General features: G+C 41.6%; 1 protein-coding gene across 5 annotated transcripts in view; it reads right to left on the bottom strand.

The window, feature by feature from the left end:
* JARID2 (jumonji and AT-rich interaction domain containing 2) overlaps positions 1-19,344 on the bottom strand; it is a 281,140-nt gene that overhangs the window by 97,713 nt on the left and 164,083 nt on the right. For 4 of the 5 annotated variants that reach the window (XM_017521293.2, XM_017521305.2, XM_017521296.2 and 1 more), the window contains one exon: positions 17,967-18,108. The exons of the other annotated variant lie outside the window; for it this stretch is intronic. In XM_017521293.2, the coding sequence (XP_017376782.1) occupies positions 17,967-18,108 (142 nt within the window). The remainder of the gene's footprint in view (positions 1-17,966; positions 18,109-19,344) is intronic. 5 annotated transcript variants of the gene reach the window in all.

The following is a 19,344-nucleotide window of genomic DNA, read 5'->3' as shown; positions in this document are numbered from 1 at the left end:
CCCCTACTGACCATTCACTCCCCCAAGAGTTAGCAGAAGCTTAAGTGGGCTTGGGCTGGAAAGGGGGCCCTGCAAGTCCCACCACCCACAGATAAGTGGGTACTCACAAAAGCAATCTTACCACCACCAGATTATCAATAAGCACTTCACAGATGGACAGATCACTACACCGGCCCAGTGCTTGCTTAGTGCACTTTTTAAATCAAGTTAGAAAACAATTTACTTAACTCAGTAAAGCACCTGGCCTATTATACTGTAATATACTCAACAGAACAGTACTTCATATAAGAGAAGCAGTATCTCAAAAGGCCTCATGTATTTCAACATATAACTGGCAACCACATATAAACAGCAGGAAAAGAACTCAGTATCAAGTATGGTTCTTGTTTTCTGTTTAAATGTGTTCCTTCTTTCCAGACTTTTTATATTGTAAATGAAATGAATTAACATTATGGTTAACTGCACATAACTGACATTCTATAAAGTCATCATATATGGTATTTTAACGTCACAGAAATTGTCCTCAAAACTAAACTCCAGGAAGATATATTAACAAAACTACATCTTGTGCCTAAGGAAAACACAAACTCTTTGAAAAATGTCAGATATATTTAACAGCATCACTATAAGACATTATTTATTATCATGGACATAGATGCTGAAGTTAAACATTTTTATATTTGAAAGAGTCCAGAAAGCTGGAGTTAACCTTCAGTTGGCACCAAGGAAACAACAAGAGAGTCTTCATGCAAGAAGATGGTATTTTGCCTTCACGTGGCATGACTAATCAGAGAGGGCTGCTAGCAATTCAGTAACATTATAATGACGTTTGAGGACTCACAAATCTGCTGTGACCCTAGAAACACGCACTTCCCTTATTACTACTCAGATGTACCCAAGCGTAAAATTTACATGGTACATTTTGGCTCTCCTATGGTCAGATGTGGAGTTTTTGTAACCAGTGGAAAAAGAATGTAGAAATGTGTGTGTGCATTTCTCTCTCCTTCTCTCTCTCTCTCTCTCTCCACACACACAAGCGCACGCATACACATACGCACATGCATACACCTCCTTCCAATATGATAGTGTGTAAAAGACCTGGACAATTCTGAATGGGAGTATTTGCTTCTGAAATGTAACAACCCCTTTAGAATGTTTTCCTTTTCCACTGGGCGAAGTGGCTCACACCTGTAATCCCAGCACTTTGGAAAGCTGAAGTGCAAGGATCAATTGAGGTCACCAGGAGTTCATGACCAGTCCAGGCAAAATAATGAGACCCAACCTCTACAAAAAATAAAACCATGTGCAAAGCATGGAGGCAGTGGCCTCTGGTCCCAGATACTCAGGAGGCTGAGGCCAGAGGACTGCTTGAGCCCAGGAATCCAAGGTTGTAGTGACCTATGATGGCACCACTGCATTCCAGCCTGGGTGACAGAGTGAGACCATGTTTACCTCAAATAAAGAAAAAGACTCCCTTTCCTAATAGTTGTTGTAGCTACTCTTAGAATTTCTTAAGGTTTTTTTTTTCCTTTTTTTCTTTATGAGACACAGTCTCAGTCTGTCGCCCAGGCTGGAGTACGGTGGCGTGATCTTGCTCACTGCAGCCTCCCCCTCCCAGGTTCCAACTATTCTCCTGCCTCAGCCTCCCAGGTAGCTGGCATTACAAGTACGTGGCACTAGACTCAGCTAATTTTTATATTTTTTTCGTATAGACAGGGTTTCACTTTGTTGGCCGGACTGGTCTAGAACTCTTGATCTCAGGTGATCCTTCACCCTCAGCCTCCCAAAGTGCTAGGATTACAGGTGTGAGCCACCGTGCCTGGCATGAATATTCTATCATTTCAAATTAAGCCCATTGAGCCTAGAGAAAAAAAAATATTCGTGTACGATATTTATCTTATTGTGTAAAAAACACCCACTTGCCACACAAATCCCTCTTTAAAATTTCCAGAAGCAAAAATGTACCCAATTTTCTTCTAAAACAAGTCACTTTGGTTGCTGCCTTCCATCGCCAGCCAAACCCCCATCCTACCATGAAATGGGAGGGAGGCAGTGAGGGAACAGGAAGTGTAAGGTGACAGTAGTAAGAAGAAACCTTCAATTCCCATCTCAGTCAAAGCACTGTGTACTAACATCAAGGAGCAATATGCATTAAAAACAAAAAGCATGTCTAACAACCCCAGATAAGCACTCAGATGTAAACTACGGTGACATTAATGGCGGTCGCTTCCTTCACAAGCCAGGTGTCTCCAAGCCCTCACAATTCCAGCATCTAGTGCCTTTCATGTGAGAGGCCAGGCACCAGTGTCAACATATTTACACTAAGAAAGATTCAGGAACTAATAAAAATTTTTCCAGGACAGTCAGAAAACTGCTGAAAAAGATCAGGGTGGTCTTTAGATTTGTCCTTTGGGGGTGTGAAAAGGCAAAAAGGGCAAAGGGATGGGACAGAGGTTTTAGTGTTTAAAAGCCTAAAAAGAGCTGTCATAGAGGAGGAAGGAAAGAAACTTGCATCCAGCAGTTTCCGTGGCAACCACAATGCATGCTAGACCACAGTTTACGTGGGAGGTGTAAGTGATATCCCTGCAATCTGATCTTGGGTTAACAGAAAAAGGAAATGGCCACTGCAGTAATAAAAATGCCTCAAATGAAGTTCCAGCCTTTTTTTTTTTCCTTGAAAGTAAATAAATGCAGAAGCAGCTAGTATGTTTGCCAGGAGCCTTAGGCAGATGATGGGAGTGAAGATGGACTCCCACAAGTGTTTGCCAACATCTAAACCTGCATAGGATGCAGAGTTTTCCATTCCTTCCATCACTCCATTAGGATGGACTGTGGTGCGGGTTTATGCAGAAGAAATGAGCATCTAAAAAGACCTCTCTAGAGACACCCCCAAGTCTAGCAGGAAAAGTAACTTGTTAAGGAAAGAAGGCCAAGGTTCCAAACTCTTAAAACACAATTCCAGAAAGATGCACATCAACAGCAAGATTAAAAATAAATTGCACACAGTCACAAAGCGTCACCTGAAAGACACATCCCTCCTTTATATCCCTGCAAAACACAACTCCGAACATATCAAGGTGCCGATGCACCCCAAATTACCCAGGCCACTTAAGATAGTTCTTTAGCAAACACATACACTTCAAAAAGGAAACCCGATGATGACTATAAAACTCACCCTACGATGGGACCTAGGTAAATGTATACTATAAATAAGCCTTTTGATCAAAACCATAAAATAGCACTGATGGCTTCCAAATGGTACAACCTCCCGACTCCCTTGTAATTATCCAAGAATCTATTATGCTTAAGTCACCTCTTCTTTTGGAGTTGAAAAAAAAAAGGAAGCAAGCAAGATCAGGTTTTGTTTTTCGTTGACTAAGATGAAGACAGGAACCCCTCTCCGAGCTCTTCCTCTCCTACTACAACTGAAGGAAGCTCTCGTTGTCCATCCACATCCATTCAACAAATACTGATTCAGTGCCTCTGAGCACATCTTGGCTTAGACTGATCTGGGAACCAATGCTTAAGCATACTAACCTCCTACTAGCATGGAGATAAGTTATTACCTTTGATTCTAAAAACCACCTAGGTTGCTGGTCATTTCCAGTCTGCCTAGCTGAGGTTGTTCAAGGAGCAGCCTGCTCACATCCACGTGTGTCCTTTCAAATGTCATCCTTTCAAATATCAGCTAACCATCTTGCCTCCAGCTCATCACACTGGTAAAGAAAAGTTTGTAATTTAACCCTGCCTTCTCTCTTGGCCATCTTGTGGTGTCAACCAGTGAAGAGAATATCCTGAAGCACACAAAGCCTTCCAGAAGCAGCAGCACAAACAACATTTCACTTGTCAAACCTTGGCCCCAACCAAAGGATTATCAAGAGGCACAACATCGCAAACTCTGGCCCTTCCCGAGAGGCAGGTCTCAGGCAGCTGCTGACCCCTCTCATGTCAAACTGCCCAGCACTCAAGAAGCTCATCATGTTATTACTATAACTACGCTGCACCCAGCTACCAGGTTCAGAGAAACAGGTACAGGCCTGTTTCTCTGCATTAGATTGGCTGAGAAACCCACAGCTGGCAGCTCACATCCTGCTGTTAGGAAGTCAAAGAGGACTGACTTACCTGGAAAAGCACAAGACTAAAAGGGTCTCCTCCTTTTTTTGCTCGTATTACATCTCCCAGAGATAGAAAAATGAAGTGCACGCATGACCATGCTGAAGCTGCCGCAATTTCCCTAGTCACTCTGCCTGTGTTCTACAAACTTCATGCAGCTTCTTCTGCAGGACTCTTTGCACTGTGTCTTAGTCCATTTGAGGCTTCCATTGCAGAATACTTGGAATTATAAAGGACAGAAATTTATTTCTCACAGTTTTGGAGGTGGGGAAGGAAGTCCAAGACTGATGGACAGGCATATGGGGATAGCCTTCGTGCCATGACCTCACATAGTAAAGAAGGCAACACATGGTAAGAGAGAGACAAAAGGGGGCTGACCTCAACCTTCTATAAGGAATCTACTCCCATGATAAATGTATTCATCCACTCAAGAGGGTGGAGCCCTCATAAACCCAACACCTCTACATTCGAGAACAAGTTTCTAACACATGAAATGTGGGCCAGGCACAGCGGCGCATGCCTGTATTCCCGGCTACTCAGAAGGCTGAGGTGGGAGGATTGCTTGAGCCCAGCAGTTCTGGGCTGTGGTGCGCTATGCCGATCAGGTGTCCGCTCTAAGTTCAGCACCAATATGGTGACCTCCCAGAAGCAGGGGACCACCAGGTTGCTTACTAAGGAAGGGTGAACCGGCCCTGGTCCGAAAAGGGGCAGGTCAAAAAAACTGCCATGCTGATCAGTGGTGGGATCGCGCCTGTGAATAGCGATTGCACTTCAGCCTGGGCCATACAGCAAGACCCCATCTCCAAAAAAAGAAGAAAAAGAAAAGAAATTTGGGGGCACGTTCAAACCACAGTACACTGTAACAAAAATTATTTGCTTCTCTACTTTCCCTGGGATGCAAATTTCCTGTGGCTCAAAACAGGCTTAAATTAATCATATGTAGCCACATCTCAGTGCCTGGAAAACCATTAGCATGCATTTTCATTAACAAATTAGCACCCATGCATATGTGTTTTGTGGAGGTCACAATCCTCTGCAGGTTAAAAGATTAAAATAGAATCACTTTGCCACACACCAGAATTCTCAGGCCATGCCAAAAAGATTGAAGTCACAACTACACTGTTTTCTCTTTGGCAACACATACGATGGCTCTTCACTGACTTATTTAAGGTGAGCAGACATCATCAACTGAGTCTGTATTATATACCGTGAGCCTTGTCTCCCAGACAAGTGCCTCAATTTTCTCATCTATAAGATGGGGATGATAATAAAATAACTTATATTAATGGTTTTGCTATGAGAATTAAATGGGCTAACATATGTAAGGAATGTGGAACAGTGGAAGTAGACAGCACTTCAGAAGTGCTATGTCAGTGTTTGCCGTGAATAAAATCAACAGAGCCACTCTAATTGAGCCACAGAGCTACAGATAATTGACTCTCCGAGGGAGAGAGTAAAACTTCAGATTCAAGCCCAGTCTATATGAATCTATATTCATAAATTTTTCTCTTTACCCTGATTATTAATCAAACGGTTAATTATAATACTGTGCTAGAAAAGCATATTTGACATTAAGTCACGATATTTGGAGGATCATGGAGGGAACTCCCCTGCATGTCAATCAATTCCAAATCAAAATAAGCCAAGAAGGGCCTGAAGATCAAGAGACAGTCAAGGGCTAGGCACAGTGGCTCATGACTGTAATTCTAGAAATTTGGGAGACAGAGGTAGGAGGATCACTTGAGGCCAGGAATTTGGGACCAATGTGGGCAACAAAGCAATACTCCGTCTCAGTCTGGGATGGATACATACAGGTCTATCCACGTCTGTGTGCCTCCCAGGAAGAGTTTAGGAATGTGGGCTCAGATGTCCAAGCAGTAAAAGAAGTCCTGGACGATCAACACTAACCAAGGAGGGGATGAAGCCTGACCACTAGGGAAAGACCAGGGTTAACAAACAGGCTCTCCAAGAGTGGAGGTGTCTCAGGAAAACAAATAATGGAGCTCTACCTAAAGATGGGGAACCTGCAAAGGTACAGCAGGACCACAAAGGTCATCACAGACATGTTCGGCACCTTCTCCCTATCACGGGCCCAAAGAGTGGAGATTAGAATTGACAAGCTTCTCCAGCATCCTGCACACAGATATCCCACATGAAGGATCAAACATATGTGCTCAGCCCAGGGTGAAGTCAAGCAGACAGAGGCACCTCTCAGACTTAATTAACCTGATCTAGGTAGCAGCAATTTGAAAAGGCAGCTGCAGTCCCATCCTGCCACTTAAGCCACACAAATCTATCCACATGTGACCCATAAAGGTGAACTTAAAATACCAGCCTGTCTTTGTCCCATGACTCAAAAACATGCCCCACAGTGCTACACCAACAAACCACATTCCCCGTCCAAACTCTTTCTTCTATGATGTTGAACTCTACCACCTACTTTAATCTTTCTGAACTTAGTAGTTGCACAATTCTTCCCAAAAGCCAAAACCACCATCCTATCCCCAACCCCAAAAAACGAGTTGGAGCTCAGCTTTCCTTCCAATGACATATGGCTGGGATGCAGGCCAGGCACGGTAGCTGACACCTATAAGCCCAACAACGTGGGAGGCCAAGCTGGGCACATCACTTGAACCTAGGAGTTCGAGATCAGCCTGAGCAACATGGTGAAACCCCATTTCTAGAAAAAACACAAAAAATTAGCTGGACGTGGTGACACATGCCTGCAGTCCCAACTACTAAGAGGCTGAGACAGGAGAATCACTTGAGCCCCGGTGGCAGAGGTTACAGTGTGCCGAGATCATACCACTTCACTCCAGCCTGGGTAACAGAGCCAGATGCCGTCTCAAAAAATAAAATTTTAAATTAAACAACAACAAAAAAAAGACTGGACCACACCTGTAAGCCTTGATAAAAGAGCTTTCCTGGAATCCTTAGTTCATATGCATGGTCTATAAACTGCCATATCCATGGCAGGCCTAACCAATGAGAAGAAAAGATGGACTCAACAAGAGACGTCATTACTGAGAAAAAAGGAGCTGCTTCCTGTATACTGGAGCAACACAAAAGATTGTTTTATAATCCCCAAACAGAGTCATACAAGTAGTAATCTGCCAAGCAGTTAAAATTCCCAGAGAGGGAAGAGGAGAGGGGAAGCCCAGACAAAACCTGTCAGATTTCATGTTTATTTCACAAGCTTCATCTGTTGTGCAAACGCCTATGCTAGGGCTCTATTTCATGATGGGGAAGCAGCAGTGGGGAGACACAACCACTGCCTTGGGTACCCAAGAAGAGAGGTGAGCAATTGTGAGTTAAATGTGGTCTGAACCATGGGTTTTTGCTGCGGGGAAAGAACCAGACCATAAATGTGGATGAGCAGCATGTGCAGCCTCCAAGAAACAGAGCATGCGTGAACGTCCCAGGGAGAACGGCCGGAACACTCAGAAATGCTTCCTTAGCTCTGTGTTATCCAACCTCAGAAACCTAAATCCAGGAACTCAGGTTCACCAGGCTGACTTCAGATCAAGGTGAAGGTACAGAGTGTGAAATACAAACTTCCTTCCCAAACTTGGAAGATTACCATGGGAAAGGTGAATATCTGCAAAAAGGCGCTGTGAGGTGAACCACCCCTAAACCTACTAACTCTGCTGACTGCAGGAAAAGTAAAGAAACATTCTCTGCAGAAGGACAGAGAAAATCCACCAAAATCAACAAGTAATCACAGATCTACGCGGAGCAGCTACCTGAAACAACAGTCAGCTCTCCTGGGTCCTCCCGGCTCTCAATTCCTGGACGAGCCTCTCTCTGGGGACTTACAGAAAAAGACGCAGACCTCTAACACTAAAAGACCCCCGAGAGGATTTTGAGAGCTATAGGTTCTGCTCAAGACAAAGTTTTTCCCTTTTCTATCCATGGCTAGGTTTACAATGAAGTAAAGCATTTCATGTACTTAAGAAGGAATACAACTGGTGGCAGAAAAGAGATTATTTACTACATAATCTGAGCTGAAGAGTAACACTAGACATGACAGCAAGAGGTGCCCCCTCAGCGCAGGTGTGGACCAGGCCAGCCCCCAGCCCAAACTGCACCCCCAGCCCTGGGGCAGCTCACCAAGCCAACTACTATCCAGATGAGACACCTGAAAATTTAGATCTACATTTGCTACAACGTATGGAAGGTGACATAGTACACTGGGAATCTCCAGGCATCACAGATATGAAATCTTAGATTCAAATCCTGTTAACTGAGCTGCCAAGTAAAGATGGTAAACCCTTAAAAACAGGTATTTCAAAAGAATTAACGTAAAAATTTTTTGCACAATGTTATGTACGCTAAGGGTCAGTTCTTCCTAATGGATGAGACAGAAGCCATAGCTTCAAAGGACTTTTAATAGTCACAGGCTTTATTATGGAATGAAGGTTGCTATTTCTATTGTAGTCCGAATACTTATGTTTATTAATTTTGAAATTTTTTCTTGGAGTGAGGGTTTACTTACGCTGTTCACCTTTTTCTTTTTTAATAACTAACAATACTAAATATAAAGCTATGACTGTGGCTAGTTCCATTTCCTCATGGTATGTTTCTCTCTCTGACTCTCTCATTCAACATTCAAAGAAAAAAAGAAAGAACTTCCGCTTTTAGCAAAGCTAGACAGGATTTATAGGGACAGGATTTATACCTCTCGCCTGCCTGAAAGAACTAAAAATCCACACAAAACAATGGCCACCACATAGCAACATACTGTGATCTGCGACAGATGGAAAACAAATGATCCCCCAGCTCAGTGCCTTGAGACAATGTCCAGACTACAGCAGTTATGGAAAGGGCAGACAGAGCTAGAGTTGAGAAACACAAGGGAAGGCCAAGGTGATAGAATGTGTAAGGTACAGCACAGCAGAGGCCACAGCCACACAGACAGCTCTGGAACTGTCAAGATCGCTCCTCGTGTCTTCTGCTGAGTACTAACAAGTATATTTGTGTTAGGAAACTACCCAAGAGAAAGTATTTCCAGAAAGGATTAGCAGGAGCAGTAATCAAATTGTAAAAGCACCAGAAGTAGCATTCTGGCATACTAGTCTACGGGGTAAACATAATCCCTAGGACATCAAGCAAAATACTTAAGGGTTTCTGCCTGAGTAGAGGGAAAATGTTGCCTTCCAGTAAACACTGCTTTTGCACTACCTAATAAAGCTTAAACTCAAGATCCAAACAGATCAAACTGTTCTTTCATAATTTAATTAGATCTCAGAACAATGCTCAAGAATATGTAGAAAAATACAATCATTTCCCAAGACAGATAAAAATTTACAATGTCTGTCAACTAATAAAAAGGTACCAGACATGCAAAGCTGCAGGAAAATACGACCGATGAGGAGGAAAATTAATCTATCAAAACTGTTTTGTAAATAATAGAACATAGAAATAGCATAGACCCTCAAATATCTCTTGTAACTGTACTCCATATGTTCAAGAAACAGCAATGCATAAGCATATTAGGAACACTGAAGATTAAGAAAAAAACAAAATCTAAATTGTTTCTTTTTTTCCTCTTTGAGATGAAGTCTCACTCTGTCACCTAGGCTGGAGTGCAGGAGCACAATCTTGGCTCACTGAAACCTCTGTCTCCTGGGTTCAAGCCATTCTCCTGCCTCAGCCTCCCAAGTAGCTGGGATTATAGGTGCCTGCCACCAGGCCAGGGTAATTTTTTTATTTTTAGAAGAGACAGGGTTTCAACATATGGGCCAGGCTGGTCTTGAACTCCTGACCTTGTGATCTGCCCACCTCGGCCTCCCAAAATGCTGGCATTACAAACGTGAGCTACCACGCCCAGCCATACTTCTAAAATGTAAAAACGATGTCTGAGATACACTAAAATGGCTTACCAGCAGATACAGGGTGTAATGCAACATACAAGCCAAGAAAGACTGGAAAAAAGGAAGAAAACACATGAGCTATGGGACAACTTCAAAGTAATATATGTGCAAATGAAGTCCCCCAAAGGGGAGAAGAACACACACGAAAATAATTTGAAATATTAATGGCTCCAATTTTTCCACAATAAATGAAACCTACAAACCTAACACTTGATGAATCTCAAGCATTAGAAATAAAAACTATGCTAAGGCATATCATATCAAATTGCTTAACACCAGTAAGGAATTAAAATGAAACTGCAGTAAATGATGCCTCCTACAAAGCTATGAAAATGACAACAGGATTCTTCTCAGAAATGATGCACGTCGGGACAGTGGACCAGTGTCACTGAAGTACTGATGGTGAACAACCATTAGCTTAAAATTTTATACCCAGCAAAAATATCTGTAAGAAATGCAGGTGTATTTTGTATAACTGCATGTAATGCTACAATGATCATAAAAGCATTGTTTTTTACCATGGGTGAAATAAGATCTTCCTAGACATACAAAAGCTCAATGATCAACAGCAGACCCAAGTTAGAAATGTTAAAATCCTTCAAGCAAAAGCAAATGAAAATGATATAGAAAAACAACTAGATCTATAGGAAGGAAAGGAAAACAAAAATGGCAAGTGAATATATAACTTGAAACAGCAGATAGGCTAGAATCATCCATTTTTACTTTCTATTTACTTCCACATTTTTGTGTTCCAAATTGCAGCATCATAATCTATTACTTAATTTTCTTTTTTTTCTGTAACAGAGAGTACATTTTGGCCATAATAATTACGAGAAATGAAAGCTTTTTGCTGATTTTTTTTTGCTTTCATTTTTGCCAATAATAGTGAATGCATTTAACAGTATATTATACTACTAATTTATTTTTGATAAAGAAATGAGTAAAAAGTAGTCACTTATTTAATATAATTCTAATTCTTAAAGATGCTCACTCTGAATAACCCCAATTCATGCATGCTCTCAAGCAAGACTCACATATATTTGGGTTTATCTTCCTTTCGATCATGAAGAAAAGTATTTTATACCAAAAAAATTGCTCATAACAAAAAGAATAAAGAACACAGGAATGCAAACAATGTAGCTGTGAACCTAATATGCCTCTTAAAAGCCTGAGAGAATTCTCACCACTTTCAACATTATTCATATCCAGAGGCACATCTCAGAATACACCGAGTTATGAAATCCATACACTTCCAATAAATCTTTATATTCACAATTCAATCTAATAGGGCAAATTATGTTTGTACTCAGTAAGTCCTATACAATCGAAAGCCTAACTAAAATACAGCAGTTCCTTGTTTAACAAAAAAGTTACCTCCCTGCAGAGGCAGTCTGCACTTCTATACAAATTCAACAGAAACTCTGAAGATTGTTGGGGTTTTGTTCTGTTTTGTTTTTTGAGACAGAGTTTCGTTCTTGTTCCCCAGGCTGGAGTGCATTGGTGCAATCTTGGCTCACTGCAACCTCCGCCTCCCGGGTTCAAACAATTCTCCTGTATCAGCCTCCCGAGTAGCTGGGATTACAAGCATGCATCACCAAATGCCTGGCTAATTTTGTATCTTTAGTAGAGATGGTATTTTCCACATTAGTTAAGCTGGACTTGAACTCCCAACCTCAGGTGATCCACAAGCCTCAGCCTCCCAAAGTGCTGGGATTGCCAGTGTGAGTTATAGTGCCCAGCCACGGCTTTTTTTTTTTTTTTTAAGTGTGTTAGAATACAAAAAGCAATATACTGTTCAAAAGGATATAGTTGGCTGGGCACAGCAGTTCATGCCTGTAATCCCAGCACGCTGGGAGGCCAAGGCAGGCAGATCACGAGGTCAGGAGATACAGACCATCCTGGTCAACATGTTAAAACCCTGTTTCTACTTAAAATACAAAAATTAGCCGGGTGTGCTGGCACACACCTGTAGTCCCAGCTACTCAGGAGGCTGAGGCGGGAGAATCACTTGACCAGGGGCTGGAGGTTGCAGTAAGATCATACCACTGCACTCCAGAGCAAGATGCCATGTGTGGGTGTGTGTGTGTGTGTCGGCGGGGGGGTGGGGGGGGGTGGGGTGGAGTTTAATATATGTATGTTTCAATCACAAGGGATCTCAACACTAAACACTAAGGGTCTTTCCCAAAGGTGAAGTCGTGTCTAATGTATGTACAGCCACAATGGAATCTGTTTACCCCACCACTCTTGCCTGCTTCATTCAAACAAATACCAAGTTGCACCAAGTTCGGCGGAGGAAATTTATACCACACACCACAGGGTCCTTCCTGTGACTCAATAACTTCAAGAGGGAGATGCACCCATACATTTCCATCCGCCTACAGATGGCTAGGGTAGGGCTGACAGAGGGGAAAGATATAAATCATCATTTGTGTAAATCAAAAACCCTCTAAAACATGTCAGAGAAGTCTTAAAAGGATGTGCATACTCACATGTAGCAATTCATGTGAGACATATACTGACAATGGCTACTAATATTTAACAGAGTACTGTTTATATACCAGATTGACTGATTGAGACAAGCTGGCTCTGTCCCCCTGGCTGGAGTGCAATGGTGCGATCACAGCTAACTGCAACCTCTATCCCCCAGACTCAAACAATCCTCCCATCTCAGCCTCCTGTAGCTAGGAGTACAGGCTTGTGCCAACAGGTCCAGGTAATTTTTTTGTATTTTTTGGTAGAAATGGAGTTTCACCATGTTGCCCAGGCTGGTCTCTCCAATTCCTGAACTCAAGCAACCGCCAGCCTCAGGCTCCCAAAGTGCTGGGGTTATAGAAGTAAGCCATCACACCGAGCCAATATACCAAAATTCTCATCAATAATTCATGTCTTCAGGTCACGAAACACCATCAGGCACTTACAATACTGTGATTCACATCTTTCAGATGAAAGAACTAAGGCCCAGACACATTATGTAACCTGCCCAACAGGTATTACACAATGTCTGTTGTATTATATAACGCAGCAAGTAAATGTTCAACACATAATGAGAAGCCACACAGCCTATTCTCTTTATGCTGCATCACGGTCTCCTTAAGACCTGCTTCAGAACTACCGTTCTCTTGAAATTTTTCTACCTTCTTCCCTCTACTCACCCAAAGATAAAATATAAACAGTTAATCTTGCTCTCTATTTTAGTGGCCAACTCAGATGACCTCTTTTGGATCATCTTGTATTTCAGATCTTGTATTTACTTACATCTAAAATATACTATCACCAAGTTAAGACAATGTACACATTATCTTCTTTTTCATTCATCAAACAAATAATCCTCATCTCCATAACCATTCTTCCAAAGAGTTTCTGACCACTAGTCCACACCTGAATGACCAAACTCCGTCTATTCTGGATTCTACAACTACTGAGAGACTGATGGGGCAAACACATGTTTTACAAGAACTGAGTGGAACACATGGGCAAAATGAGAAAGGAGATAGGCAGGGCCACCTTCACATTCAGAGCGGTCTGAATAAAGGATGAAACTCTCTGTAATGGTTCTATTCTAAGCAATATAAATCATAAATTATGTTAATATATCATTTTGAAAAACAACCTTACCCACGACAAAGATCAAAAAGAAAAAGAAAACCAACACCTAAAACTAAAAACAGGACTCAGTCTTCAGGGTCTCACCAGCACAGAATCTCTCAGGTCATCTTTTCTTGGGCTGCCCTTTCCACCAACACAGCAGATCAATTCTGAAGGCGGGGCTGGCTTTTCCTTTTGCAAAGAGCGATCTCAGATGACCTTTCAATGGCTAGGCAAAAATATACCAGTTTTGGTTTTGGGTTTTTGTTGCTGTTGAAGTTGCCTCTATAAAGAAAACCTCTGAGGAAGAGAATCAGAAACTTGAGAAAACTTCAAAACTCTAAAGAGCTCTGGACTCCGCTGCTTTCTATGGCTGGAAAGCTCCCCAGTGTCAATAAAGGCATAGGCAGTAGGTACACACAGCAAAATCTGACGCGGGGGGTTTTCTGCAGGAGAAAAACACTGAGTAAACACATGGATGTTTTAACTGAAAAATTAAAAACATGTTATAAGCATAATCAGAAAAATGTAGTTGATTCAATATGCAGGCTGGAAAAGTCGACTGGATGAGGTTGGAACTGAGGCTGGCATCAGTCTTCACCACAGATTTTTATTTTTGGTAGGAAGGAAAATAAAATCAAGCACATAAAATTCCTCTCACTCTTCCCCTTCCTCCATCCTTCTACTATAGACAAAAGGCATATATTTTTGTGCTGATGATCCAAAACTCATGCACATAAAAGGACGTGTATAGTAGGAGTAACTAAATGTACAACAATAGCTAGCTAGCAATTCATATCATTCTAAAAAATAGAGAAAATGCTCTTTCCAAAGCACATACATAAATTATGGCCCTGAGTAGGATTTGAATGTGACCCCCTCAAAATTCATGTGCTGGAAACCTAATCCCCAAATCTACATGGCTGAGAAAGTGATATCTTAGGGAGCGATTTCATCATGAGCAATCTGCCCTGGTGAACGGAATCATGTCGCTATCTCGGGAGTGGGTCTGTTATGAATGCAAGCTTAGACAGGTGTAGAGGCATGTGACTGTAGTCCTAGCTACTCAGGAGTCTGAGGCCCAAGAATCCCTTCAGCTCAGGCATTAGAAAATGTATTTAAGATGTGATTACACCACTACATTACAGCCTGGGTAACAGAGGCAGACCCCATCTCTTTGAAAACATAAAAATAAAATTAAAAACCAAACTTAGCACTTTCTTGTGCTCTCTTGCCAAGTTATAATGTAGCAAGAAGGCTCTCCCCAGACCCAGCCCCTCGATCTTTGAATACCAAGCCTCCAGAAACGTAAGTCAATGAAATTCTGTATTTTTAAAGTTGCTCAGTCTCGGTTATTTTGTTACGGCAACACAAAACAAACTACAACAATCTGAATTTTTAGGAATCAGTGTTTTCTCCTAGAAAGTCTAAAGTCCAAAAGAGAATGCAAAGGGTCAATCTTAAAAGCTCTTTCCAGCTGGGTGTGGTGGCTGACATTGTAATCCCAGCACTTTGGGAGGCAGAGGCAGGCGGATCACCTGAGGTCAGGAGTTCTAGACCAGCCTGACCAACATGGAGAAACCCCATTTCCACTAAAAATACAAAATTAGCTGGGCATGGTGGCGCATGCCTATAATCCCAGACACTCAGGAGGATGAGGCAGGAGAATGAGCCTTGGAGGTAGTGGTTACCGTGAGCCAAGATAGCACCACTGCACTACAGGCTGGGCAACAAGAACAAAACTCCATCTCAAAAACAAAGCTCTTCCCATGTATAATGTTTAGGAAATTTAAGACTCCTAAGTGAAAATCAACCATACACTAAATGCTGTTTTAAAATAACCATCATAGGTAGTTACTTTTCATCTTCAGAGTCAGCACATTCCATCACCCTATTAGAAAAGGCACCCTATATGTGAAATGAAGAAAGGTTATGTATTACGGGTTTAACACTATACTACCCAAAGCTCTGGAAATTCCGGTCCCAAGTCATCTATTCTGCTTTAGGAAGCAGGGTTCATTCCCAAACCACTAAATACTAAGGAAGGATCAAAACAACAGAGTTCTTTAAGGCCTTAAGTTTTGAGTTTTCATTTATTTGATGCTTGCTACACACCTTGCAATGCTGCAAGAAATGCATGTCCTGGCTGGGCACAGTGGCTCCTGCCTATAATCCCAGCGCTCTGGGAGGCCAAAGTGGGAATATCACTTGAAGCCAGGAGTTCAAGGCCAATCTGGCCAACATGGCAAAACCCTGTCTCTACTAACTAAAAACACAAATTATCCAGGTATGGTGGCACATGTCTATAATCCCAGCTACTCAGGAGGTTGAGGCATGAGAACCGCTTGAACCCAGGAGGTGAAGGTTGCAGTGACCTGAGATAATACCACTGCATTCCAGTCTGGGTGACAGAGTGAGACTCTGTCACCCCAACCCCCTCAAAAAAGAAATGCATGCCCTAATGACACTACAAATTGGAAGGCTACAAAATCTACCTCCTATAATCAAGGGTAGCCAAATCTACCAAAACCTCGCAAACCTTAATCCACATAAGATCTTGATAATTTTCAACAGTAGAGTGATACCAAAACCAAGTTAGTAGGTTGCAATGAATCCTTAATTCAGTAAGATACCTCACACGTTAATAATTAAAAAGCATTTGCAGTGGCTAAGTTTTCCTCCACCTCATGAAAAGACCTCCTGCCTAATGCCCTATAGAATTCCAGTAAAATGACTACTTTGTGTTCAGGTGCCACATGACGCTGTGGTCCCATACAAGAGAAAGCTAGCAGCACTATCTTCTGAGAGAGTCACAAGCAGTTAGGGACAAAGGGTCCCTCCTCCTCAAGAATGAAGCCTACCGACACTTATCACTGCACCCGGATGCTGCCCAGCTCTCAGCCAGAAGTGAGGGTGATGGTCAGCCACACAGCTAAAGGAGTGGATCCCAAAGACTCAGAGAATTATGCTCCCCAAACGGAGATCAAAGTTGATGCCAGATGCATGCCAGATGCCCATGGTGGAGACCGTGATAGTATCTCACATTCCAATATATTAGACTGACACAATTTTTACACATCCTTAAAATCATTTTCTTGTGATAATTCACGTTTTAAACTGGAATGGGGGAATGTTTGTTGCAGAATATCTATGATATAATAGGTTCATCACTTAGACACTCTGTTTAAAGGAGTGACATACAAAGCTAGCACATGAACAGATCCATCTTACCTGTTTTCTAACTATAATAACCAATCTTATCACATCTTCTAAGAAAGTGCTGAGGATGAAGAGAAAATGAGAGCCATTAATACAGACTCAATGTATCTAAAAGGGGACACTTCATGATGGAGAAACTAAAGACTTCTGGCTCTGCATCTCAAACTTCAGACCTGAAAACAGTTAGGAATTTTAACTATCTACACATGGCTAATCTTGTCTTTTTCTCTTAATTTTTCACCCTACTCAATTCTTCTACAGACAGACACATGTAGATTGTTTCTGAAAAGTAAGTTCTCCAGAATGAGTAACAAAGATGAGCAGACAAGAGGGACTTTTTTTCCTTTTCCTTCAATCGCTGAAGCTAACAGATTCTAAGAAAAAGTCATGAAGCTAGTCATCTAAGTAAACATGGAGTAAGAGAACAAAGGGATATATAAATTCTAATAGGGAAAAGGGAAAATAATGTATCAGGTTGAAGTAGGGCAGATAGTAGGCAAAGGGTTTCAAAAGCACCAAAGTAAAATCATTATTATAAAATGTTGCTGCCACTGTTTGACCATGAAACCACACTCTTTATCAAACTACTATAGCCAACTTCCTTACCACACTATCTTAAGCTTATTTAGGAAAGTCATATAAAAATAACTGCTGTTCTAAGTTTTAAGCACCAATTCCACAGCTACTAACTTGGAACTCAGTTAAACAGCGAGGGATTAAAAATACACGCGGTATAATTTCAGCTTTCCTGACAAGGGAAAAAAAGTCTCAGAAACACTACATTTAATTCTTCAAATTTATAGAAAGATCTCTCTTCAGAAGTGGCAAAACACCACCTAATATATATTCCTCAAGATGATGGCTGCTTAGAGTCGATTAAAATGAACAGTTAAGGCAGGCATTACAAGCTGGCCACTCCTTGGATAACTGTGCCAGCAGGAACATGTGCTGTTCAGGCCAGAGTACTTTTTTTTTTTTTTTTTTTTTTTTTTCATTTTTAATTATTCGACAAATCTTAGAAAGCAGGACATTTGATATCAAACCTCATCATTCTGGCTCCTCTATGAAAATCAAGGGATTGGGTAAGTGGGCTCACGTTATCATGTGGTGAAAACTGGCACCTGAGTTTGCAGTCCCTGGTTGAAGGTACCAATATTTTCAGCCTTGAGTACTAACCTTTTCCTCGACGGCCCTTCTTCAAAATCTGAAGAACTAACATCGTTGCTAGTGGAGGACACTTGGGATGCATCGTCCTTCTCATTCTCTGACTGTTCTGATGCTGGTCCTAATCCCTTAGACTGGTCATTACCAAGGAGCCCTACAGGTGAGAAAAGGGGACAAACACTTAAATACATCATATCAGGAGGCAGCACTTTACCACAGTTAACCCTACATAACGCTGATGAAGACAGACAAGAATGTGGAGAGAAGAGAAGTTAAAGGCACACATCCCTTTTGAATGGGTGGGGAAACTAAAATCTCATTCTATTGGGACCTTTCAAGAGAGTGAAATGCCAAGGAGGGAAACAATTTCAACAGTAAGAAATTTGACCAGAAATGTGGAATTGTTATACTTTAGGATTTGTTTTAAAGAGTACGTAACACTTTTGGGGCACTAAAGGGTGAAAAGGAAGAAAGGAGTTTTAATTATTATCAAATCTAACTAGTCACTCTTGAAGTGCTGAATACTGACTCTACAGATACTGTACAATTTTGTGGAATTACCTGGAGGAACCACTACCTGCCACACAAGAAAACCTTATCTTTGTAGCTACATCCTAGACATTAACTAGAAATCCTACTCCACTTGTTTTTCTTCATAGCCACCAATAAGATTAGATTGTAAACAGATTTGCCTTTGATTATCTCAAAGGATAAGGATTCTCTGATAGCGGATCATAAACATAGTCTTGGTGCCCATAGATGTGCTTTTAATAACTAAAATGTGGAAAGAAGATGGGGCCCTCGGGGGGCTCTAAAAAGCAGCTGTGTACTAACTGATACGGAAGTATTTTAACGGCCATAAGGCCACACCACAGGGAAACGGCTGAAAAAAGCCTGAGAGTCCCTTACATCAATGTAAGTTCTGCCAACAAGAAGCTTCCACTGACACAAGTGTTCACAGCAACCAGGCCCCCTGTCCACTGTCTGGTCATCATCTTCCAAGGAAACCAGAGCTGAGCAGTAGCAGCAATGATAGCACAGCATCTGCAGTTCCGCGGTCCCCCTTGATCTTTGCTCTTCTAGTCCTTCCACCAATTCTGTGCACACTTCATTTCTCTGTACTGTCTTTGTTATTGAAGAGTCTCAAAAAGTGACGTCTGTCAGACGCACTAAATACTATGTGGAATACAGTATTCCATGTATTTTGGTTTAAAAAAAAAAAAAAAGTTCAACACTCTGAATGAACATAGTATATATCCAAAAAACAAACCCTGAGTCCTGGCTTGTTTCTGCTTGCAATTCACCAGTTATCTATTTTTACATCATTTCAGAGTATGAGTGATGACAAAGTTGAAGGTAAAACACATGGTTATTCACTCTGACTAATGGG

Source organism: Cebus imitator, unplaced genomic scaffold, assembly GCF_001604975.1.
Source record: "Cebus imitator isolate Cc_AM_T3 unplaced genomic scaffold, Cebus_imitator-1.0 Scaffold21, whole genome shotgun sequence".
Lineage (NCBI taxonomy): Eukaryota > Metazoa > Chordata > Mammalia > Primates > Cebidae > Cebus > Cebus imitator.
The sequence above is the reverse complement of the archived record's forward strand: the minus strand, read 5'-3'. Positions and strand labels throughout refer to the sequence as shown.